Source organism: Vidua chalybeata, chromosome 28 (assembly GCF_026979565.1).
Source record: "Vidua chalybeata isolate OUT-0048 chromosome 28, bVidCha1 merged haplotype, whole genome shotgun sequence".
Taxonomy (NCBI): Eukaryota; Metazoa; Chordata; class Aves; order Passeriformes; family Viduidae; genus Vidua; species Vidua chalybeata.
In genome coordinates, this window is record NC_071557.1 from 4,402,578 (window position 1) to 4,427,390 (window position 24,813).

The following is a 24,813-nucleotide window of genomic DNA, read 5'->3' on the forward strand; positions in this document are numbered from 1 at the left end:
GCTCCCGGTTCCGCTCCCGGAGCCGCTCCCGCGTCCTCCGTCCCCGGGCCCGCCGCGCTGCCGGGCCCGCCGCGCCCGCCCGCAGCCGCAGTGGCGGGCGAGCAGCGCCAGCAGCGGCGGCGGCAGCGGCGCGGGGCCGGGGCGGGCCGGGCCGGTGGCCGCGGTGGCCGCGGTGGCCCCGCCGGTGGCCCCGGTGGCCCCGCGGGCGGCGAGCGCGGCCAGCGGCCGCCACATGCCGGCCCCGCCGCGCCGCGCGTCGCGCTCCGCCCGCGTCATCGCCGCGCGCCGCCGCGCCGCTATTGGCCGGCGCGGCACCGCCCCGCGCCGTGATTGGCTGCGGAGGGGCGAAGCCACGCCCAGCGGCGCGTGATGGCGGAAGGGGGTGTGAGGGCCGCAGGGCGGTGGGCGGGGCTTGCGCGCTGCGGGGCCTGGGGGGTTTTGGGGCGAGATTTGGGGGTTTTGGGGTCGCTGGGGGGGGCTCCGGGGCCACCTGGGGTCACGGGGTCGCCCCGCGGGCGGCTCCGGTGGCCCCGCGCTCGGTTGCCGCGCTCCTATTGGTGCGTGCGGCGCGCTGTGATTGGCTGTGGAAGGCGAAGCCACGCCCCCCCCGCGCGTGATGCGGAAGTGGCTCCGGAAGGGGCAGCGGAAAGGCGCGGCCGGGGGGGCGGGGCTTGCGCGTGGCCACGCCCCCGCGGAGCCGCTGTGGGGCCGGGGGGTTTTTGGGGGAACTTTGGGGGATTTTGGGGCTGTTCGGGGCCGCTGTGGGGCCCGGGCGCGCCCTGCGTTCCCATTGGTCCGTGTTGCGCCGCCCCGCGCGCTGATTGGCTGCAGAGGGGAAGCCACGCCCACCCGTTCATGATACCGGAAGAAGGCGCGGCAAGGGCGAAAGGGAAGGGGCGGGGCTTGGGCGAGGCCACGCCCCCAGCGGAGCCTTTATGGGGTCGAGGCTTTGGGGGATCCTTGGGGGATTCCTGGGGGATCCAGCCCGGATTTATGGGATCCAGGGCTGTTTTTGGGGATCCAGGGCAATTTTTTGTGATCCAGCCCAGGCTTTTTGGTGATCCAGCCCCGTTTTTTTGGGATCCAGCCCCGTTTTATGGGATCCAGCCCAGATTTATGGGATCCAGGGCTGGTTTTTGGGATCCAGCCCCGGTGGTTTTTTTTATCCAGGGCAATTTTTTGGGATCCAGCCCAGTTTTATGGGATCCAGCCCGGATTTAGGGGAGCCAGCCCAGTTTTTGGGGATCCAGCCCCATTTCTATGGGATCCAGGGCTGGCTTATGGGATCCAGGGTGGTTTTTATGGGATCCAGCCAAGATTTTTGGGATCCAGCGCCATTTTATAGGATCCAGCCCGGATTTATGGGATCCACCCTAGTTTGATGGGATCTGGCCCCAATTTTTTGGGGATCCAGCCGAGTTTTATGGGATCCAGCCCCATTTTATGGGATCCAGGGCTGTTTTTTGGGACCCAGTCCCATTTTATGGGATCCAGCCCAGTTTTTTGGGATCCAGCTCCGTTTTTTGGGGATCCAGCCCGATTTTTTGGGACCCACCCCCATTTTATGGGATCCAGGGCTGTTCTTTGGGATCCAGCCCAGTTTTATGGGATCCAGGGCTGGTTTTTTGGGGGGGATCCAGCTCAGTTTTATGGGATCTAGCCCGGATTTATGGGATCCAGCTCAGTTTTTTTGGGGATCCAGCCCAGTTTTTTGGGATCCAGCCCAATTTTACGGGATCCAGGGCTGGTTTTTGGGGGGGATCCAGCTCAGTTTTTTTGGGATCCAGTCCCATTTTATGGGATCCCAGTTTTTTGGGATCCACCTCAGTTATTTTAGGATCCAGCCCAGTTATTTTGGGATCCAGCCCAAATTTCCGGGATCCACCCCCTCCCCTGTCCCAGCCCCGCCCCCCGGGTCCCGTCCCACCCATTCCTTCCCCCCAAATCCCGCGGCCGATCCCAAATCCCGGAATTCCCGGGCAGCGCCGCCCTCCCTCCTCCCGCCCCCGGGGTTGGTTTTTTTTTTTTTGGGAATTCTCTCCGGAAAATCCCATTTTTCACAGATTTATTCCTTGCATATCCAGGGAATCCCGACGTCTTTCCCGGCGGATCCCAAATCCCGGGATTTCCCCCAGGGCTTTTTAGGGGCCGTTCCTGGGATTGGGTTTGGGGTTTTTTGTTGTTTTTTTCTGGGATTTTCTTTTTTCCAGGATTTTTCCAGGATTTTTTCCAGGATTTCCATCCCAGGGGAGCTCTTGCATAGCCAGGGGGAAGAAAAAATGGGAAAAAAAGGGGGAAAAGAGCAGGAAAATCGGGATAAAAGCGGGAAAATCGGGATAAAAGCACCGGGACCTCCAAGGAGCCGGATCCCGGGGTTAAAATTCCCTAAAAATCAGGAGATTCCCTAAAAAGAATCCCCTCGGAGCCGAAGCGTGGCAGGAATGGGAATTCTGTTGGGAATTTCCATCCTTACGGGATTTTTCTGTTTTTTCCTATTTATTTTTTTTTCCTTTTTTGGCCCCGAAAATTTCTGGGATTGGTCCTGGGCGGGAAAAATCAGAGCAGGGGGGAAAAATTGGGAATTTTGGGCTGGGAAAAGCAGGATGGGAGTGGAGGGATTTGCATAAAAGCTCCGGGGATTTTTCCAGCCGGGCTCATCCCGATTTCCCGGGAGGCCAAAATTCCCGAATTTCGCGGGGTGAGGGACGGGATGATCCCAAAAAAAAACCCCCAAAAATTCCCAGAGCCTGGAATAAAGTGCAGAATGTCCACGGGGGGCGGGGAAAGGGGAGCAGGGATGGGAATTCCCGGATTTTTAAATAAGGGGATGAATATTCCTGCGGGAAAACGGGGGGGCGGGGGCAGGGAACTGGGGATCCCAAAGGTCGGGATCCACTGGGAATTCCAGATCCCAAAGGTCGGGATCCACTGGGAATTGGGGATCCCAAAGGTCGGGATCCACTGGGAATTCCAGATCCCAAAGGTCGGGATCCACTGGGAATTCCAGATCCCAAAGTTCTCAGTCCAGGGGGAATTGGGGATCCCAAAGGTCGGGATCCACTGGGAATTCCCGATCCCAAAGGTCGGGATCCACTGGGAATTCAGATCCCAAAGTTCAGGATCCGTTGGGAATTCCTGATCCCAAAGTTCTCAATCCATGGAGATCGCAGAGTTCTCATTCCAAGACGATCCCAAAGTTCTCGATCCGTTGGGAATTGGGGATCCCAAAGTTTGGGATCCACTCGGACTTCCAGATCCCAACGTTTATTATCTGTGGGGATCCCAAAGTTCTTGTTCCTGGGGGATCCCAAAAGTTCTCGATCCACTGGGAATTGGGGATCCCAAAGTTCTCAGTCCATGGGGATCCCAAAGGTTTTGATCTGTGGGGATCCCAAAGTTCGGGATCCACTGGGAATTGGGGATCCCAAAGTTCTCAGTCCATGGGGATCCCAAAGGTTTTGATCTGTGGGGATCCCAAAGTTCGGGATCCATTGGGAATTGGGGATCCCAAAGTTCTCAGTCCATGGGGATCCCAAAGGTTTTGATCTGTGGGGATCTCAAAGTTCGGGATCCATTGGGAATTGGGGATCCCAAAGTTCTCAGTCCATGGGGATCCCAAAGGTTTTGATCTGTGGGGATCTCAAAGTTCGGGATCCATTGGGAATTGGGGATCCCAAAGTTCTTGATCTGTTGGGAATTCCTGATCCCAGCGTTCTCAATCCATGGACATCGCAGAGTGCTCATTCCAAGGGGATCCCAAAGTTCTCGATCCGTTGGGAATTGGGGATCCCAAAATTCTTGATCCACAGGGAATTGGAGATCCCAACATTCTCAGTCCACAGGGATCCCGAAGTTCTCAGTCCATGGGGAATGGTGGATCCCGAAGTTCCTGATCCACTGGGAATTGGGGATCCCAAAGTTCTCGATCCGGTGGGAATTCGGCATCCCAAAGTTCTCATTCCAGGGGGATCCCAAAGTTTTTGATCCATGGGGATCCCAAAGTTCTCAATCAGTTGCAAATTGGGGATCCCAAAGTTCTCAGTCCAGGGGGATCCCAAAGTTCTCAGTCCATGGGAATCCATGGATCCCACTCCCCTCATTCCAAGGAAAACCCACCTGGAGCAGGAGATCCCAACGTTCCCCCCGGTGTCTGAACCCCACCGGAGCCACGGAACCACCTCCGGGATCGAGGCCCTGGAGGAGCTCCTGGGATCCACCAGGAGAAATCGGAAATCCTTCCCGAGGGAATTCCTGGGATCCACCAGGAGAAATCTGAAATCCTTCCCGAGGGAATTCCTGGGATCCACCAGGAGAAATCGGAAATCCTTCCCGAGGGAATTCCTGGGATCCACCAGGAGAAATCCTTTGCTGGAGGAGCTCTCGGGATCCACCCCAACGAATCGTTCCCTCCAGGACCTCCTGGATCTCTCCCCATCCCACCCCATTCCCACTGGGATCAAGACCAGGATCCGGGGGAATTTCTGGGATCCCCGGAGGAGCTTCCAGGATCCACTGGGAGAAATCCTTCAGTCCTTCCCTGGGACAACTCCCGGGATCCATCCAGACCAGTCCTTGACTGGAAGAGCTCCTGGGATCCACCTGGAGAAATCCTCCCCTGGAGGATCTCCCAGGATCTGCTCCAACGAGTCCTTCCCTGGAAGAACTTCCTGTGTCCATCCAGGCCAATCCTTTGCTGGAGGATCTCCTGGGATCCACCAGGAGAAATCCTCCCCTGCAGGAGTTCCTGGGATCCACCTGGACAAACCCTCCCCTGGAAGAACTTCCAGGATCTGTCCAAAGCGTCTTCTGCTGGAAGAGTTCTTGGGATCCAGCTGGAGAAATCCTTTGTTGAAAGAGTTCCTGGGATCCACCCGGAGAAATCCTTCCCCTGGAAGATCTCCAGAGATCCACCTGGAGAAATCCTTCCCCTGGGAGATCTCCAGAGATCCACCTGGAGAAATCCTTCCCCTGGGAGATCTCCAGAGATCCACCTGGAGAAATCCTTCCCCTGGGAGATCTCCAGAGATCCACCTGGAGAAATCCTTCCCCTGGGAGATCTCCAGAGATCCACCTGGAGAAATCCTTCCCCTGGGAGATCTCCAGAGATCCACTGGAGAAATCCTTCCCCTGGGAGATCTCCAGAGATCCACTGGAGAAATCCTTCCCCTGGGAGATCTCCCAACGTTGCCCCAGCCAACCCTCCCACACCACCACCCCCACCCCCACGCCGGTCCGACCGCTCTGTCCACTCGATCCACCGCGATCACGGTGACCGGGATCGAGGTGACCGGGATCGAGGTGACCGGGATCGAGGTGACCGGGATTGAGGTGACCGGGATCGAGGTGACCATGATCAAGGTGACAGGGATCAAGGTGACCGGGATCGAGGTGACCGGGATTGAGGTGACCACGATCGAGCTGACCGGGATCGAGGTGACCGGGATCGAGGTGACCGGGATCGAGGTGACCGGGATTGAGGTGACCGGGATCGAGGTGACCACGATCAAGGTGACAGGGATCGAGGTGACCGGGATCGAGGTGACCTGGATCGAGGTGACCAGGATCGAGGTGACCGGGATCGAGGTGACCGGGATTGAGGTGACCACGATCGAGGTGACCGGGATCAAGGCGACCACGATCGCGATGACCACAATCATGATGACTGTGATCACGATGACCATGGTCATAGTGACTGGGATCAAGTGACCACAATCGCGATGACCGGGATCATGATGACCTCAATCGTGATGACCACGATCTCGATGACCCATGATCAAGGTGACCATGATCGCGATGACCATGATCATAGTGACGTCGATCTCAATGACCTCAATCGTGATGACCACGATCTCGATGACCCATGATCAAGGTGACCTCAATCACGATGACCCACAATCAAGGTGACCGTCATGGCGATGACCACGATCGTGATGACCCACAATCGTGGTGTCAGGATCAAGTGACCACGATCACAATGACCACGATCGCGATGACCCACGATCCAGGTCACCACAATCGTGATGACCCACATTCACAGTGCTGGGATCAAGTGACCATGATCGCGATGACCACGATCGTGATAACCACGATCGCGATGACCACGATCATGATGACCCACAGTAAAGGTGACCTCGATCGCGATGACCACGATCGCGATGACCGGGATCATGATGACCTCAATCGTGATGACCACGATCGCGATGACCCATGATCGAGGTGACCACAATCACGATGACCACGATCGCGATGACCCACAATCAAGGTAACCACGATCTCGATGACCTCGATTGCGATGACCGCGATCTCGACGACCGCGATCTTGATGACCCCCGATCAAGATGACCACGATCGCGATGACCTCGATCTTGATGACCTCGATCACGATGACCTCGATTGCGATGACCATGATCTCAACGACCACAATCTCGATGACCCACAATCAGATGACCATGATCTCGATGACCGTGATCTCGATAACCACGATAGCGATGACCCCCGATCAAGATGACCTCGATCTCGATGACCTCGATCGCGATGACCCCCGATCAAGATGACCATGATCATGATGACCTCGATCTCGATGACCTTGATCTTGATGACCCCCGATCAAGATGACCACGATCTCGATGACCTCGATCTCGATGACCTCAATCGCGATGACCCCCGATCAAGATGACCTCGATCTCAATGACCTCGATCTCGATGACCTCGATCACGATGACCACGATCTCGATGACCTCGATCTCGATGACCTCAATCGCGATGACCCCCGATCAAGATGACCTCGATCTCGATGACCTCGATCACGATGACCACGATCTCGATGACCACGATCGCGATGACCCCCGATCAAGACGACCTTGATCACGATGACCTCGATCGCGATGACCCCCGATTGAGATGACCTCGATCTCGATGACCTCGATCTCGATGACCCCCGATCAAGATGACCACGATCACGATGACCTCGATCTCAATGACCGCGATCTCGATGACCTCGATCTCGATGACCACGATCTCGATGACCTCGATCGCGATGACCCCCGATTGAGATGACCTCGATCTCGATGACCACGATCGCGATGACCCCCGATTGAGATGACCTCGATCTCGATGACCCCCGATCAAGATGACCACGATCTCGATGACCTCGATCTCAATGACCTCGATCTCGATGACCTCGATCGCGATGACCACGATCTCGATGACCCACAATCAGATGACCACGATCTCGATGACCTCGATCTCGCTCGCCACAACCCCAACAACCGCGGTGGCGGCGGCGGCGGCCGGGGCCCGTCCGGCGCCGATCCGCGCGGCGTCACGGCGTGTAGGCGGGCGGCGGCTGGAACTGGTTGACCACCTCGTAGTCGGGGCCGTAGGGCTCGGCCTCCTCCATCTCGGAGAGCAGCTCCAGCGCCTGCTCCTCCTCCTCGCTGGGGTAGTGCCGCAGCAGGTTGGCCGCCGTGGCCAGGATGGAGGCGCCGCCGGCGCCGGCCACCAGGTAGAAGCTGACGGCGAAGGTGACGAACACCTGGGAGCCGTGGTACTTCTTGTGCTGCTGCTGCTGCGCCAGCAGCAGCTCCGAGGCCCAGTAGCAGAAGCCGATCACGGTGGCGCACTGCAGGACTGGGAGCGCGGGGAAATATGGAGAAAGGGGTTAGACCGGGGGAAAAACGGGGAAAAACGGGGAAAAAACGGGGGAAAATGGGGAAAAAATGGGGAAAAATTGGGTTAGATCGGGGGAAAATGGGAAAAAAACGGGAAAAAATGGGGAAAAAATGGGTTAGATTGGGGGAAAATGGGGAAAAATGGAAAAAAAATGGGTTAGATCAGGGAAAAAATGGGAAAAAAACGGGAAAAAATGGGGAAAAAATGGGTTAGATTGGGGGAAAATGGGGAAAAATGGAAAAAAAATGGGTTAGATCAGGGAAAAAATGGGAAAAAATGGAAAAAAACAGGGTTAGATTGGGGGAAAATGGGGAAAATGGGAAAAAATGGGGAAAAAATGGGAAAAAATGAGAAAAATGGGTTAGATTGGGGGAAAATGGGAAAAAATGGGAAAAAATGGGTTAGATCGGGGGAGAAATGGGGAAAATGGGAAAAAATGGGAAAAAATGGGGAAAAATGGGTTAGATTGGGGGAAAATGGGGAAAATGGGAAAAAAATGGGGGGAAAATGGGAAAAAAATGAGAAAAAAATGGGAAAAAATGAGAAAAAATTGGAAAAAAATGGGTAAGATTGGGGGGAAATGGGAAACATGGGGAAAATGGGGAAAAAATGGGGAAAAATGAGAAAAAATGAGAAAAAAAGGGTTAGATTGGGGGGAAATGGGGAAAAATGGGGAAAAATGAGAAAAAATGAGAAAAAAATGGGTTAGATTGGGGGGAAAAGGGAAAAAAGAGAGAGAAAATGGGGGAAAATGGGAAAAAAGGGGAAAAAAATGGGAAAAAATGGGAAAAAATGAGAAAAACTAGGTTAGATTGGGGAAAATGGGAAAAAAATGGAAAAAATGAAAAAAAATGAGAAAAAAAGGGTTAGATCGGAGGAAAAATGGGAAAAAAGGGGAAAAAAGGGTTAGGTTGGGGGAAAATACACGGAAAATGGGAAAAAATGGGACAAAACATGGAAAAATGGGGGAAAATGGGTTAGATTGGGGGGAAATGGGGAAAAATAGGAAAAATGAGAAAAAATGGGTTAGATCGGGGAAAATGGGAAAAAAAATGGGAAAAATGGGGAAAAATGGGTTAGATCGGGGGAAAATGGGAAAAAATGGGAAAAAAACACGGAAAAAATGGAAAAAAATGGGTTAAATCGGGGGAAAATGGGGAAAATAGGAAAAATGAGAAAAATGGGGAAAAATGGGTTAGATTGGGGGAAAATGGGAAAAAAATGGGGAAAAATGGGTTAGATTGGGGGAAAATGGGAAAAAATAGGGAAAAAAATGGAAAAAAATGGGAAAAAACACGGAAAAATGGGAAAAATGGGTTTGATTGGGGGAAAATGGGCAGAAAATGGGGAAAATGGGAAAAAACACGAAAAAATGGGAAAAACATGGGGAAAAAATGGGTTAGATCAGGGAAAAAATGGGAAAAAACACGGAAAAAACATGGAAAAAATGGGAAAAATTGGTTAGATTGGGGGAAAATGGGAAAAAACATGGAAAAAATGGGAAAAACACGGAAAAAATGGGAAAAAAATGGGTTTGATTGGGGGAAAAATGGGAAAAATGGGGGGGGGATCGGATTTTTGGGGGGATTTTCGCTGTTTTTTAATTTTGGGGCAATTTTTGGGTGCAATTCCGCTGATTTTTTTTTAATTTTTGGGCAAAATTCCATTGTTTTTATTTTAATTTTTGGGGCATTTTCGATGACAATTCCACCCATTTTTTTTTAATTTTTGGGCAATTTTTGGGTGCAATTCCACTGATTTTTCTTTTTAATTTTTGGACAAAATTCCACCGTTCTTATTTTAATTCTTGGGGCATTTTCGATGAGAATCCCTCCACATTTTTCTTTTAATTTTGGGGGGATTTTTGGGTGCAATTCCACTGATTTTTAAATTTTGGGTGAAATTCCACTGTTCTTATTTTAATTTTCGGGGCATTTTTGATGAGAATCCCCCCAAATTTTTTTGTAATTTTTGGGTGCAATTCCGCTGATTTTTTTTTTAATTTTTGGGCAAAATTCCACCATTTTTATTCTAATTTTTGGGGCATTTTCGATGACAATTCCACCCATTTTTTTTTAATTTTGGGGGGATTTTTGGGTACAATTCCACTGATTTTTTTTAAATTTTTGGGCAAAATTCCACCATTTTTATTTTAATTTGTGGGGCATTTTCAATGACAATTCCACCCATTTTTTTTAATTTCTGGGAGATTTTTGGGTGCAATTCCGACGCTTTTTTATTTTTTAATTTTTGGGCCAAATTCCACCCTTCTTTTTTTAATTTTTGCAGCATTTTCAATGAATATTCCACCACATTGTTTTTAATTTTGGGGGGATTTTTGGGTGCAATTCCGCTGATTTTTTTTTAATTTTTGGGCAAAATTCCACCATTTTTATTTTAATTTTTGCAGCATTTTCAATGAAAATTCCACCACTTATTTTTTTCATTTTGGGGGGATTTTTGGGTGCAATTCCACTGATTTTTTTTTAATTTTTGGTCAAAATCCCACCATTTTTATTCTAATTTTTGCGGCATTTCCGATGACAATTCCACCGATTTTTTTTTAATTTTGGGGGGGATTTTTGGGTGAATTTTTTTTTCTTTTGGGGGGATTTGGGGGCAGTTGTGGGGTGCCCCCACCTGTGAGGATGTGGGCGAAGGCGTAGCGCCGGGTGATTTTCAGGGCCGGGTGTTTGGGCCCGAAGACGTCGAGCAGGAACGCGCCGAGGCTGCACACGATGCCCAGGAAGCAGAAAGCGGCGATGACGCGGAGCAGCAGCACCGTCTGCGGGTTCATGCAGAAATCTGGGGGGGAAAAGGGGAAAAAAAGGGATCAGATGGAAAAAAAAATTGATTTTTTAGAAAAAAATCTGATTTTTCAGCAAAAAACCCCCGATTTTTCAGCAAAAAAATCAAATTTTCAGCAAAAAAATCCAATTTTCTGCACAAAAAAAATCCAATTTTCTGCACAAAAAATTCCCCCCAAAATCCGGTTTTGCACCCAAAAAATTCTCCCCAAAAATTGGATTTTTCTGCCCAAAAAAATTCCGATTTTCTGCACTAAATTTCCATTTTTTGATCAAAAAGCGCCCCGGAAGCAGCAGCACCGGCTGCGGGTTCATGCAGAAATCTGGGGGGGCAAAAGGGGAAAAAAAGGGATCAGATGGAAAAAAAAATTGATTTTTTAGAAAAAAACCCGATTTTTCAGCAAAAAAATCAAATTTTTCAGCAAAAAAATTCCGATTTTTCAGCAAAAAAATCCAATTTTCTGCACAAAAAAATCCAATTTTCTGCACAAAAAATTCCCCCCAAAATCCGGTTTTGCACCCAAAAAATTCTCCCCAAAAATTGGATTTTTCTGCCCAAAAAAATTCCGATTTTCTGCACTAAAATTCCATTTTTTGATCAAAAAGCGCCTCAGAAGCAGCAGCACCGGCTGCGGGTTCATGCAGAAATCTGGGGGGAAAAAGGGGAAAAAAAGGGATCAGATGGAAAAAAAAATTGATTTTTTAGAAAAAAATCTGATTTTTCAGCAAAAAACCCCCGATTTTTCAGCAAAAAAATCAAATTTTCAGCAAAAAAATCCAATTTTCTGCACAAAAAAAAATCCAATTTTCTGCACAAAAAATTCCCCCCAAAATCCGGTTTTGCACCCAAAAAATTCTCCCCAAAAATTGGATTTTTCTGCCCAAAAAAATTCCGATTTTCTGCACTAAATTTCCATTTTTTGATCAAAAAGCGCCCCGGAAGCAGCAGCACCGGCTGCGGGTTCATGCAGAAATCTGGGGGGGCAAAAGGGGAAAAAAAGGGATCAGATGGAAAAAAAAATTGATTTTTTAGAAAAAAACCCGATTTTTCAGCAAAAAAATCAAATTTTTCAGCAAAAAAATTCCGATTTTTCAGCAAAAAAATCCAATTTTCTGCACAAAAAAAAATCCAATTTTCTGCACAAAAAATTCCCCCCAAAATCCGGTTTTGCACCCAAAAAATTCTCCCCAAAAATTGGATTTTTCTGCCCAAAAAAATTCCGATTTTCTGCACTAAAATTCCATTTTTTGATCAAAAAGCGCCTCAGAAGCAGCAGCACCGGCTGCGGGTTCATGCAGAAATCTGGGGGGAAAAAGGGGAAAAAAAGGGATCAGATGGAAAAAAAAATTGATTTTTTAGAAAAAAATCTGATTTTTCAGCAAAAAACCCCCGATTTTTCAGCAAAAAAATCAAATTTTCAGCAAAAAAAATCCAATTTTCTGCACAAAAAAAATCCAATTTTCTGCACAAAAAATTCCCCCCAAAATCCGGTTTTGCACCCAAAAAATTCTCCCCAAAAATTGGATTTTTCTGCCCAAAAAAATTCCGATTTTCTGCACTAAATTTCCATTTTTTGATCAAAAAGCGCCCCGGAAGCAGCAGCACCGGCTGCGGGTTCATGCAGAAATCTGGGGGGGCAAAAGGGGAAAAAAAGGGATCAGATGGAAAAAAAAATTGATTTTTTAGAAAAAAACCCGATTTTTCAGCAAAAAAATCAAATTTTTCAGCAAAAAAATTCCGATTTTTCAGCAAAAAAATCCAATTTTCTGCACAAAAAAAATCCAATTTTCTGCACAAAAAATTCCCCCCAAAATCCGGTTTTGCACCCAAAAAATTCTCCCCAAAAATTGGATTTTTCTGCCCAAAAAAATTCCGATTTTCTGCACGAAAATTCCATTTTTTGATCAAAAAGCGCCCCGGAAGCAGCAGCACCGGCTGCGGGTTCATGCAGAAATCTGGGGGGAAAAAGGGGAAAAAAAGGGATCAGATGGAAAAAAAAATTGATTTTTTAGAAAAAAATCTGATTTTTCAGCAAAAAACCCCCGATTTTTCAGCAAAAAAATCAAATTTTCAGCAAAAAAATCCAATTTTCTGCACAAAAAAAATCCAATTTTCTGCACAAAAAATTCCCCCCAAAATCCGGTTTTGCACCCAAAAAATTCTCCCCAAAAATTGGATTTTTCTGCCCAAAAAAATTCCGATTTTCTGCACTAAATTTCCATTTTTTGATCAAAAAGCGCCCCGGAAGCAGCAGCACCGGCTGCGGGTTCATGCAGAAATCTGGGGGGGCAAAAGGGGAAAAAAAGGGATCAGATGGAAAAAAAAATTGATTTTTTTAGAAAAAAATCTGATTTTTCAGCAAAAAACCACGATTTTTCAGCAAAAAAAATCCAATTTTTCAGCAAAAAAATCCTATTTTTTAGCAAAAAAAATTCAAATTTTCTGCACAAAAAATTCCCCCCAAAATCAGGTTTTGCACCCAAAAAATTCTTCCCAAAATTCAGATTTTTCTGCCCAAAAGAATCGCACTTTCTGTCCAAAAAAATCCGATTTTTCTGCCCCAAAAATTGGGATTTTCCACCCCAAAAAATTCCCCCAAAAATCAGGTTTTCTAATCAAAACCTTCTCCCCGAAAATCTGCATTTTCTATCAAAAATGGGATTTTTCTGTCAAATAAATTGGATTTTCTGCCCAAAATAATGGGATTTTCTACCAAAAAATTGGAATTTTCCACCCAAAAAATTCCCCCCAAAATCAGCTTTTCCAACCCAAAAAATTCTTCCCAAAAATTGGATTTTTCTTCCCAAAAAAATCCAATTTTCTGCACGAAAATTCCATTTTTTGATCAAAAAGTGCCCCGGAAGCAGCAGCACCGGCTGCAGAAATCTGGGGGGAAAAAGGGGAAAATTGGGGGGAAATTTGGATTTTTTTGCACAAAAAATCTGAATTTTCAGTGAGAAGAAAATGATTTTTCCGAAAAAAAAAAAACAAATCCAATTTTCTGCACAAAAAAATGGGATTTTTGGAGCCAAAAAATCTGATTTTCTGCACAAAAATATGGGATTTTTCTGCCCAAAAAATTCCCTCAAAAATCAAGTTTTCCAAGCAAAAAGTTCTCCCCCAAAAAAATCTGCATTTTCAACTATAAAAATGGGAAAAAATCTGATTTTTGTGTCCCAAAAAATTGGATTTTCTGCCCAAAAAAAATCCTCCAAAAACCGCGTTTTCCAAAAAAAATTTCCCCCAAAATGGGATTTTCTGCCAAAAAAATGGGATTTTTCTGCCCCAAAAAAGGGATTTTCCATCCAAAAAATCTGATTTTTCTGCCCTAAAAAATTGGATTTTTCTGTCCAAAAATGGGATTTTCTGCCAAAAAAAAAAGGGATTTTCTGGAAAAAAATGGGATTTTCTGCCCTAAAAAAATGGGATTTTATGACAAAAAAAAAGGGATTTTCTGCTCAAAAAATGGGATTTTCCATCCAAAAAATGGGATTTTCTGACCCAAAAAATGGGATTTTATGACCCAAGAAATGGGGTTTTATGACCCAAACAATGGGATTTTCTGCCTGAAAAAATTGGATTTTTCTGCCGAAAAAATTTGGTTTTCCTGCCCTAAAAATGGGATTTTCTGCCCTAAAAAAATTGAGATTTTTCTGCCCAAAAAAATGGGATTTTTCTGCCCAAAAATGGGATTTTCTGCCTGAAAAAATTGGATTTTTCTGCCCAAAAACTGGGATTTCCCAGCAAAGGGGCCCGGCCGGAATTCCGGGTGGAAAAGGAGAAATTCGGGGAGATTTTGGAGGGGATTTCTGGAGGTCAGAAGGACATGGAAGGTCCTGGAAGGGCACAGAAGGTTCTGGAAGGGCACAGAAGGACACGGAAGGTCCTGGAAGGGCACAGAAGGACACAGAAGGTCCTGGAAGGGCACAGAAGGTTCTGGAAGGGCACAGAAGGACACGGAAGGTTCTGGAAGGGCACAGAAGGTTCTGGAAGGGCACAGAAGGACACGGAAGGTCCTGGAAGGGCACAGAAGGACACAGAAGGTCCTGGAAGGGCACAGAAGGGTTTAGAAGGACACAGGAGGGTTTAGAAGGACACAGAAGGTTCTGGAAGGACACAGAAGGGTTTAGAAGCACACAGAAGGGTTTAGAAGGGCACAGAAGGTTCTGGAAGGACACAGAAGGGTTTAGAAGCACACAGAAGGGTTTAGAAGGGCACAGAAGGTTCCGGAAGGACACAGAAGGGTTTAGAAGGGCACAGGAGGGTTTAGAAGGGCACAGAAGGTTCTGGAAGGGCACAGAAGGGTTTAGAAGCACACAGAAGGGTTTAGAAGGGCACAGAAGGGTTTAGAAGGGCACAGAAGGTTCTGGAAGGGCACAGAAGGGTTTAGGAGGCCCCAGAAGGCCCCGGAAGGCCCCGGAAGGTTCCGGAAGGCCCCAGAAGGGTTTAGAAGCACACAGGAGGGTTTAGAAGGCCCCAGAAGGCCCCGGAAGGTTCCGGAAGGACACAGAAGGGTTTAGAAGCACACAGGAGGGTTTAGAAGGCCCCAGAAGGCCCCGGAAGGCCCCGGAAGGTTCCGGAAAGACACAGAAGGCCCCAGAAGGCCCCGGAAGGCCCCGGAAGGTTCCGGAAGGCGCTCCGCTCACCTCGCAGCAGCTCGGGCTGCACGAAGCCCAGCACGTCGGCCACGCCCAGCTCCTGGCGGGCGCAGGTGCCGCCGTGGATGCGCAGCCAGGCGGGCTCGGCCAGCGCCGTGCAGAGCGCGGTGACGGCCAGCGCCCCCGGCAGCGCCGACGCCAGGCTGCGCTCCGGCTGCTTGGGCAGCGCCGCCGCGCCGCGCCGCCGCCGCGCCCCCGCCGCGCCCGCCGCAGAGCCGGGGTACATCGCTGCGCCCCAACGGCGGCGGGACCGCAGCCGCGAGAGGAACCGGGACTGGGAAACGGCACCGGGAGAGGAACCGGGACTGGGAAACGGCACCGGGACAGGAACCGGGACTGGGAACTGGCACCAGGACAGGAACCGGCACCGGGAGAGGAACCGGGACTGGGAAATGGGACCGGGACAGGAACCGGCACCGCGAGAGGAACCGGGACTGGGAAACGGGACCGGGACAGGAACCGGGACTGGGAACTGGCACCAGGACAGGAACCGGCACCGGGAGAGGAACCGGGACTGGGAAATGGGACCGGGACAGGAACCGGCACCGGGAGAGGAACCGGGACTGGGAAATGGGACCGGGACAGGAACCGGCACCGCGAGAGGAACCGGGACTGGGAAACGGGACCGGGACAGGAACCGGGAGAGGAACCGGGACTGGGAAATGGGACCGGGACAGGAACCGGCACCGCGAGAGGAACCGGGACTGGGAAATGGGACTGGGAGAGGAACCAGGAGAGGAACCGGGACTGGGAGAGGAACCGGGACTGGGAAATGGGACTGGGAAACGGGACCAGGAGAGGAACCGGCACCGGGAGAGGAACCGGGACTGGGAGAGGAACCGGGAGAGGAACTGGGACTGGGAACCGGCACCGGGACAGGAACCAGCACCGGGAGAGGAACCGGGACTGGGAACTGGGACTGGGAGAGGAACCAGGAGAGGAACCGGGAGAGGAACCGGGAGGGAACTGGAGCCGGGAGAGGAATCGGGACTGGGAACTGGGACCGGGAGAGGAACCGGGACTGGGAGAGGAACCGGGAGAGGAACCGGGAGGGAACCAGAGCTGGGAGAGGAACCGGGACTGGGAACTGGGACCGGGAGAGGAACCGGGACTGGGAACCGGAGCCGCGAGAGGAACCGGGACTGGGAACCGGTACCGGGAGAGGAACTGGCAGCGGGAGAGGAACCGGGACTGGGAGAGGAACCGGCAGCGGGAAAGGAACCGGGAAGGAACCGGCACCGGGAGAGGAACTGGGAGGGAACCAGGACTGGGAGAGGAACTGGGAGGGAACCGGCACCGGGAGCAGCTGTGGCACCGGGAGCAGTACCGGGATAACGGACACCTGCTCCGGGTCACCGGCACCGGGAGCAGAACCGGGAGCAGTACCGGGGTTACGGACACCTGCTCCGGGTCACCGGCACCGGGAGCAGCTGTGGCACCGGGAGCGGTACCGGGGTTACGGACACCTGCTCCGGGTCACCGGGACCGGCTCTCGGTCACCGGGACCGTTCGGGTCACTCGCTCCGGTCCCGGTACCAGGGCAGCAACACCAGCGCCGGGTCACCGGGACTGGGGTCACCGGGACCGGTTCCGGCTCACCGGCACCCGCCCCGGGCCCCCCGGTACCCGCCCCCCCGGCACCCCGGTACCGGCTCCGGGCCCCCCGGTACCCGTCCCGGGCCCCCCGGTACCGGCTCCGGGCCCCCCGGCACCCGCCCCGGCTTCACCGGTCCCGGTTCCCGACTCCCAGCACCCTCCCCGCGTCACCGACAGCCGCTCCGCGATCACCGGTACCGGCTCCGGGATCCCCGACACCCGCCCCGGCTTCACCGGCAGCAGCTTCCGATACCGGCCCCGGTCTCCCGACACCGATCCCGGTCTCCCGACACCGATCCCGGTTCCCCGACACCGATCCCGGTCCCCTGACACGGATACCGGTTCCCCGATACCGGCCCCGGTCTCCCGACACCGATCCCGGTTCCCCGACTCGGATCCCGGTTCCCCGATACCGGCCCCGGTTCCCCGACACGGATCCCGGCCGCTCCGAACGCGCTGATCCCGGCCCGGACGCCCCGACAGCGGCCCCGGTGCCGGACAGGCGGTGCCGGTGCCGGTGCCGATCCCGGGACAGGCGGTGCCGGTGCCGGTGCCGATCCCGGGACAGGCGGTGCCGGTGCCGGTGCCGGTGCCGACCCCGCCGGACCCCGGTAGCGGCTCCGGGCCCTCCTCAGGGCCCCGCCCGGCCGCGCTTCCGCTTCCGCTTCTGTTCCGCTTCCGGCGCCGGCCCGGTTCCGGTTCCTGCGCCGGCCCGGTTGCGGTTCCTGCGCCGGCCCGGTTCCGGTTGCGGTTGCGGTTCCGGTGTCGGTGTCGGTGCCGGTGCCGCCATGCCCGAGGCGCTGTCGCTGCTGTGCCGCGTGTCCGCGCACCCCGAGTCCCGCTGCTGGGCCCTGGCCTGGAGCCCCAGCGGGGCCCTGCTGGCGTCCTGCGGCGGGGACCGGACCGTGCGCGTCTGGGGCCGCGAGGGTGAGCGGGGAAACCGGGACCGGGAATGGGAATGGGAACGGGAACGGGAACCGGACCGTGCGCGTCTGGGGCCGCGAGGGTGAGCGGGGAAACCGGGACCGGGAATGGGAATGGGAACGGGAACGGGGAAACCGGGAACGGGACCGGGAACGGGGAAACCGGGACCGGGGAAACCGGGAACGGGAACGGGGAAACCGGGAACGGGAACGGGGAAACCGGGAACGGGGAAACCGGGAACGGGAACGGGGAAACCGGGACCGGGGAAACCGGGAACGGGACCGGGACCGGGGAAACCGGGAACGGGGAAACCGGGAACGGGAACGGGAACCGGACCGTGCGCATCTGGGGCCGCGAGGGTGAGCGGGGAAACCGGGAACGGGGAAACCGGGAACGGGACCGGGAACGGGGAAACCGGGACCGGGGAAACCGGGAACGGGAACGGGGAAACCGGGAACGGGAACGGGGAAACCGGGAACGGGAACGGGAATGGGAACGGGGAAACCGGGAACGGGAACGGGGAAACCGGGAACGGGAACGGGAATGGGAACGGGGAAACCGGGAACGGGAACGGGGAAACCGGGAACGGGAACGGGACCGTGCGCGTCTGGGGCCGCGAGGGTGAGCGGGGAAACCGGGACCGGGGAAACCGGGAACGGGAACGGGACCGGGAACGGGGAAACCGGGAATGGGGAAACCGGGAACGGGGAAACCGGGAACGGGAACGGGAACGGGGAAACCGGGAACGGGAACGGGAATGGGAACGGGAACGGGGAAACCGGGAACGGGAACGGGGAAACCGGGAATGGGAATGGGAATGGGAACGGGAACGGGAATGGGAACGGGAACGGGGAAAGCGGGAGCGGGAGCGCACCGTCAGTCAGGGCCCGGCGCTGTGAGGGTGAGCGGGACCGGGAACGAACCGTGAGGGGATTGAGGAACCAGGATGGTGAGAGGGGACCGGCAGTGGGACCGGGGAAACCGGGAACGGGAAACCGGGAATGGGGAACTGGGAATGGGAAACCGGGAATGGGGAACTGGGAATGGGAAACCGGGAACGGGAAACTGGGAATGGGAAACCGGGAATGGGAAACCGGGAATGGGGAACTGGGAATGGGAAACCGGGAACGGGAAACTGGGAATGGGAAACCGGGAATGGGAAACCGGGAATGGGGAACTGGGAATGGGAAACCGGGAATGGGAAACCGGGAATGGGGAACTGGGAATGGGAAACCGGGAACGGGAAACTGGGAATGGGAAACCGGGAATGGGAAACCGGGAATGGGGAACTGGGAATGGGAAACCGGGAATGGGAAACCGGGAATGGGGAACTGGGAATGGGAAACTGGGAATGGGGAACTGGGAACGGGGAACGGGAACGGGGAACGGGAATGGGAATGGGAACAGGACCGGGACCGTGCGGGTGTGGGGCCGTGAGGGTGAGCGGCACCGGGACCGGCTGTGGGGCTGTCCCGTGTCCATCCCGCTGTGTCCCCTCGCTGTGCCTCAGTGTCCCTGCTGTGCCTCAGTGTCCCTGCTGTGCCTCAGTGTCCCTCCCTGTGCCTCAGTGTCCCTCGCTGTGCCTCAGTGTCCCTGCTGTGCCTCAGTGTCCCTCGCTGTGCCTCAGTGTCCCTGCTGTGCCTCAGTGTCCCTCGCTGTGCCTCAGTGTCCCTGCTGTGCCTCAGTGTCCCTCGCTGTGCCTCAGTGTCCCTGCTGTGCCTCAGTGTCCCTCGCTGTGCCTCAGTGTCCCTGCTGTGCCTCAGTGTCCCTCGCTGTGCCTCAGTGTCCCTGCTGTGCCTCAGTGTCCCCGTGTCCCCAGGCGCGGGCTGGGCGTGCCGGGCGGTGCTGGCTGACGGGCACCAGCGCACCGTGCGCCGCGTGGCCTGGTCGCCCTGCGGGCACTTCCTGGCCTCGGCCAGCTTCGACGGCACCACCTGCGTGTGGAGGCGGCACGAGCACGGCTTCGAGGTGCCACCTGTCACCTGTGTCACGTGTGTCATGTGTGTGTCATGTGTGTGTCACCTGTGTGTCACCTGTGTCACCTGTCACCTGTGTGTCACCTGTGTGTCACCTGTCACCTGTGTCATGTGTGTCACCTGTGTTACCTGTGTGTCACCTGTCACCTGTGTCATGTGTGTCATGTGTGTGTCACCTGTGTGTCACCTGTGTGTCACCTGTGTCACCTGTGTGTCACCTGTGTGCCACCTGTGTGTCACCTGTCACCTGTGTCATGTGTGTCATGTGTGTGTCACCTGTGTGTCACCTCTGTGTCACCTGTGTGTCACCTGTGTGTCACCTGTCACCTGTGTGTCACCTGTGTCACGTGTGTCATGTGTGTCATGTGTGTCACCTGTGTTACCTGTGTGTCACCTGTGTTACCTGTGTGTCACCTGTGTGTCACCTGTGTGTCACCTGTGTGCCACCTGTGTCATGTGTGTCATGTGTGTCACCTGTGTGTCATGTGTGTCACCTGTGTGTCACCTGTGTGTCACCTGTGTGCCACCTGTGTCATGTGTGTCATGTGTGTGTCACCTGTGTCACCTGTGTGTCACCTGTGTGTCACCTGTCACCTGTGTGTCACCTGTGTCACGTGTGTCATGTGTGTCATGTGTGTCACCTGTGTGTCACCTGTGTGTCACCTGTGTCACCTGTGTGTCACCTGTGTGTCACCTGTGTCACCTGTGTGTCACCTGTGTCACCTGTGTCACCTGTGTGTCATGTGTGTCACCTGTGTCACCTGTGTCACCTGTGTGTCATGTGTGTCACCTGTGTGTCATGTGTGTCACCTGTGTCACCTGTGTCACCTGTGTCACCTGTGTCACCTGTGTGCTCCCCAGACCCCCCCAGACCCTTTCCCACCCCCCAAGCTCTCACCTCCCCCCAAATCCCCCCGAATCCCCCCAGACCCCTGCAGACCCCCCAAATCCCCCCCACCCCACACAAACCCACCCAAATCCCCCCCAAAATCCCCCCAGACCCCCCCAACCCCCCCCAATTCCCCCAGACCCACCCAAACCCCCCACAACCCCCCAGACCCCCCCAAATCCCCCTCAAACCACCCAGACCCCCCCCAAATCCCCCCCAATTCCCCCCAAACCCCCCCAGACCCCCCCGTGCCCCCCGTGCCCCCGTGCACGTGCCCGGTGCCCGCAGGTGGTGGCCACGCTGGAGGGGCACGAGAACGAGGTGAAGGCCGTGGCCTGGGCACCCTCGGGGGCACTGCTGGCCACCTGCAGCCGCGACAAGAGCGTCTGGGTCTGGGAGGGTGAGTGACCACTGACCACTGACCAGAGTGACCACTGACCACTGACCAGTGACCAGAGTGACCAGTGACCAGTGAGCACTGACCGCCCTGGGCACCCTCGGGGGCACTGCTGGCCACCTGCAGCCGCGACAAGAGCGTCTGGGTCTGGGAGGGTGAGTGACCACTGACCACTGACCACTGACCAGAGTGACCACTGACCAGTGTGACCACTGACCACAGTGACCAGTGAGCACTGACCGCCCTGGGCACCCTCGGGGGCACTGCTGGCCACCTGCAGCCGCGACAAGAGCGTCTGGGTCTGGGAGGGTGAGTGACCACTGACCACACTGACCACTGCCCACATTGACCACTGCCCACACTGCCCACACTGACCGCTGGTCTCTCTGTCCGCAGTGCACGAGGAGGAGCAGGAGTTTGAGTGTGTCAGCGTGCTGAGTGACCACAGCCAGGACATCACTGACCACTGACCACACTGACCACTGACACCACTGCCCACACTGCCCACACTGCCCACACTGCCCACACTGACCACACTGACCACTGCCCACACTGCCCACACTGACCACACTGACCACACTGACCACACTGACCACACTGACCACACTGACCACACTGACCACTGCCCACACTGACCGCTGTCCCCTGTCCCCGCAGTGGACGAGGAGGAGCAGGAGTTCGAGTGTGTCAGCGTGCTGAGCGCCCACAGCCAGGACATCACTGACCACTGCCCACACTGACCACTGACCACACTGACCACTGACCACACTGACCACACTGACCACACTGACCACTGACCACACTGACCACACTGACCACTGCCCACACTGACCACTGCCCACACTGACCACTGACCACACTGACCACTGCCCACACTGACCACTGGCCACACTGACCACACTGACCACTGCCCACACTGACCACTGACCACACTGACCACACTGACCACTGACCACACTGACCACTGACCACACTGACCACACTGACCACACTGACCACTGACCACACTGACCACACTGACCACTGCCCACACTGACCACTGCCCACACTGACCACTGACCACACTGACCACTGCCCACACTGACCACTGACCACACTGACCACACTGACCACTGCCCACACTGACCACTGACCACACTGACCACTGCCCACACTGACCACTGACCACACTGACCACACTGACCACTGCCCACACTGACCGCTGTCCCCTGTCCCCGCAGTGGACGAGGAGGAGCAGGAGTTCGAGTGTGTCAGCGTGCTGAGCGCCCACAGCCAGGACGTCAAACACGTGGTGTGGCACCCCAGCCAGGAGGTGGGGACATGGGGACACACCTGGGGACACCTGGGGGGACATGGGGACACCTGGGGACACCTGGGGACACCTGGGGGGACATGGGGACACACCTGGGACACCCCAAACTAACAGGGACACCTGGGAGGAGCTGGGACACACCTGGGGACACCCCAAACTCCCACAGGACCCCCCCAGAGACCCCCAAGACCCCCAGACCCTGCCAGGGTCCCATTCCTGTCCCCAGTGTCCCCAGTGTCCCCCAGTATCCCAATTCCCGCCAATCCCCCCAGTGTCCCCAGTCCCCCCGGTGTCCCCAACGTGTCCCCAACGTGTCCCCAGCTGCTGGCCAGCGCCAGCTACGACGACACGGTGCGGCTGTACCGCGAGGACGAGGACGACTGGGTGTGCTGTGCCACCCTGGAGGGACACACGTCCACCGTGTGGGCAGTGGCCTGGGAGCGCTCCGGCCAGCGCCTCGTGTCCTGCAGCGATGACCGCACCCTGCGCGTGTGGCAGCGCAGCCCGGCACACGGTGAGGGACACGGGGACACGGGGACACGGGGACAGGGACACGGGGACATGGGGACACGGGGACAGGGACATGGGGACAGGGACACGGGGACATGGGGACACGGGGACAGGGACACGGGGACATGGGGACACGGGGACATGGGGACATGGGGACAGGGACACGGGGACATGGGGACACGGGGACAGGGACATGGGGACAGGGACACGGGGACATGGGGACACGGGGACAGGGACACGGGGACAGGGACATGGGGACAGGGACACGGGGACATGGGGACACGGGGACAGGGACACGGGGACATGGGGACATGGGGACAGGGACATTGGGGACAGGGACATGGGGACATGGGGACATGGGGACATTGGGGACAGGGACATTGGGGACACTGGGGACAGGGACATGGGAACAGGGACATGGGGACAGGGACAGGGACTTGTGTCCTGCAGCGATGACTGCACCCTGTGGGGGTGGACACCCCAATGTCCCCAATGATGTCCCCAATGATGTCCCCAATGTCCCCAGGCGGTGGCACGGAGCACAGCTGGCAGTGTGTGTGCCCATGTCCCCAATGATGTCCCCAATGTCCCCAATGTCCCCAGGCGGTGGCACGGAGCACAGCTGGCAGTGTGTGTGCACCCTGTCCGGGTACCACGGGCGCAGCATCTACGACGTGGCCTGGTGAGCACCGGGGACATCGGGGACACTGGGGACACCTCCCTGGGGACACCGGGGACATCTCCCTGGGGACATTGGGGACACCTCCCTGGGGACACCTCCCTGGGGACATTGGGGACACCTCCCTGGGGACACCGGGGACACCTCCCTGGGGACATTGGGGACACCTCCCTGGGGGCATTGGGGACACCTCCCTGGGGACATTGGGGACACCTCCCTGGGGACATTGGGGACACCTCCCTGGGGGCACTGGGGACACCTCCCTGGGGACACCGGGGACACCTCCCTGGGGGCATTGGGGACACCTCCCTGGGGACATTGGGGACACCTCCCTGGGGACACCTCCCTGGGGACACCGGGGACACCTCCCTGGGGGCATTGGGGACACCTCCCTGGGGGCATTGGGGACACCTCCCTGGGGACATTGGGGACACCTCCCTGGGGGCATTGGGGACACCTCCCTGGGGACACCGGGGACACCTCCCTGGGGACATTGGGGACACCTCCCTGGGGACATTGGGGACACCTCCCTGGGGCCCTCCAGATGCCACCACTCTGGTGACGCCTCCAGGTGCCACCTCCCCAGGGCCCTGTCCCCTCCCTGATGCCCCTGTGACCCTCCAGGTGCCACCTGTCCCTGTCCCTGTCCCTGCCAGGTGCCACCTGTCCCTGTCCCTGTCCCTGCCAGGTGCCACCTGTCCCCTGTCCCCTGTCCCTGCCCAGGTGCCACCTGTCCCCTCCCTGTCCCTGCCAGGTGCCACCTGTCCCCTGTCCCCTCTCCCTGCCAGGTGCCACCTGTCCCTGTCCCTGTCCCTGCCAGGTGCCACCTGTCCCTGTCCCTGTCCCTGCCCAGGTGCCACCTGTCCCCTCCCTGTCCCCGCAGGTGCCACCTGACGGGCGCGGTGGCCACGGCGTGCGGTGACGACGCCGTGCGGGTGTTCGAGGAGGTGGCCCCGGCGTCCCCGGGCTCCCCGGTGACGTTCGGGCTGGCGGCGCACGTGCCGCGGGCGCACGCGCAGGACGCCAACGGCGTGGCCTGGCACCCGCGGGAGCCGGGGCTGCTGGCGTCCTGCGGCGACGACGGCGACGTCGCCTTCTGGCGCTACCAGCGCCCCGACGGCCTCTGAGGGGCACCAGGGCACCGAGGGGGCGCCACGGGCACCTCCCGGGCACCACGGGGACGTCCTGGGCACCGAGGGCACCTCCCGGGCACCACGGAGATGTCCTGGGCACCGAGGGGACCTCCCGGGCACCACGGAGATGTCCTGGGCACCACGGGCACCTCCTGGGCACCACAGACACGTCCTGGGCACCAGGGCACCGAGGGGGCACCACGGGCACCTCCCGGGCACCGAGGGGACCTCCTGGGCACCACGGGGACCTCCCGGGCACC

The 24,813-nt window shown here is 55.6% G+C and overlaps 3 protein-coding genes across 7 annotated transcripts; 1 reads left to right on the forward strand and 2 right to left on the reverse strand.

Annotated features, from left to right (window-relative positions):
* Nucleotides 1-2,048: 2,048 nt before the first annotated feature.
* On the reverse strand, nt 2,049-7,303 carry LOC128800942 (uncharacterized). Of its 5 annotated transcripts, none has more exons than XM_053966492.1 (2): nt 7,119-7,303; nt 2,049-6,996 (listed from the first exon to the last, which is right to left on the reverse strand). In XM_053966492.1, exon 2 carries the CDS (start codon nt 5,685-5,687, stop codon nt 4,527-4,529), a length of 1,161 nt encoding a protein of 386 aa, XP_053822467.1. In that variant the 5' UTR covers nt 5,688-6,996; nt 7,119-7,303; the 3' UTR covers nt 2,049-4,526. The 5 variants fall into 5 exon arrangements, with proteins under 5 accessions (XP_053822467.1, XP_053822466.1, XP_053822463.1 ...); XM_053966491.1 differs by having other exon boundaries at nt 2,049-7,026; nt 7,104-7,303; XM_053966488.1 differs by having other exon boundaries at nt 2,049-7,057; nt 7,104-7,303.
* TMEM127 (transmembrane protein 127) lies at nt 2,049-16,356 on the reverse strand. The gene is made up of 5 exons (XM_053966498.1): nt 16,313-16,356; nt 16,136-16,160; nt 15,126-15,988; nt 10,312-10,476; nt 2,049-7,629 (listed from the first exon to the last, which is right to left on the reverse strand). The coding sequence occupies exons 3-5, from the start codon at nt 15,361-15,363 to the stop codon at nt 7,322-7,324; spliced, it is 711 nt and encodes a 236-aa protein (XP_053822473.1). The 5' UTR covers nt 15,364-15,988; nt 16,136-16,160; nt 16,313-16,356; the 3' UTR covers nt 2,049-7,321.
* Nucleotides 16,357-17,506: 1,150 nt separating this feature from the next.
* CIAO1 (cytosolic iron-sulfur assembly component 1) lies at nt 17,507-24,547 on the forward strand. Its single transcript, XM_053966506.1, has 7 exons — nt 17,507-17,660; nt 19,477-19,625; nt 20,811-20,922; nt 22,140-22,231; nt 22,553-22,745; nt 23,345-23,423; nt 24,304-24,547. Exons 1-7 carry the CDS (start codon nt 17,522-17,524, stop codon nt 24,545-24,547), a joined length of 1,008 nt encoding a protein of 335 aa, XP_053822481.1. The 5' UTR covers nt 17,507-17,521.
* The last annotated feature ends 266 nt before the right edge of the window (nt 24,548-24,813 follow it).

What these genes read in the sequence shown, in the direction of transcription:
- LOC128800942 (XM_053966492.1), bottom strand. Translation starts at nt 5,687, where the DNA reads ATGACCATGGTCATCGTGATCACAGTCATCATGATTGTGGTCATCGCG.
- TMEM127 (XM_053966498.1), bottom strand. Translation starts at nt 15,363, where the DNA reads ATGTACCCCGGCTCTGCGGCGGGCGCGGCGGGGGCGCGGCGGCGGCGC. An exon ending in GCAGCCCGAGCTGCTGCGAG is followed by an intron (nt 10,477 to 15,125) that starts GTGAGCGGAGCG and finishes TTTCCCCCCCAG; the next exon opens with ATTTCTGCATGAACCCGCAG. An exon ending in CTTCGCCCACATCCTCACAG is followed by an intron (nt 7,630 to 10,311) that starts GTGGGGGCACCC and finishes CCGCGCTCCCAG; the next exon opens with TCCTGCAGTGCGCCACCGTG.
- CIAO1 (XM_053966506.1), top strand. Translation starts at nt 17,522, where the DNA reads ATGCCCGAGGCGCTGTCGCTGCTGTGCCGCGTGTCCGCGCACCCCGAG. An exon ending in GCAGCGCAGCCCGGCACACG is followed by an intron (nt 22,746 to 23,344) that starts GTGAGGGACACG and finishes CAATGTCCCCAG; the next exon opens with GCGGTGGCACGGAGCACAGC. An exon ending in AGCATCTACGACGTGGCCTG is followed by an intron (nt 23,424 to 24,303) that starts GTGAGCACCGGG and finishes CTGTCCCCGCAG; the next exon opens with GTGCCACCTGACGGGCGCGG.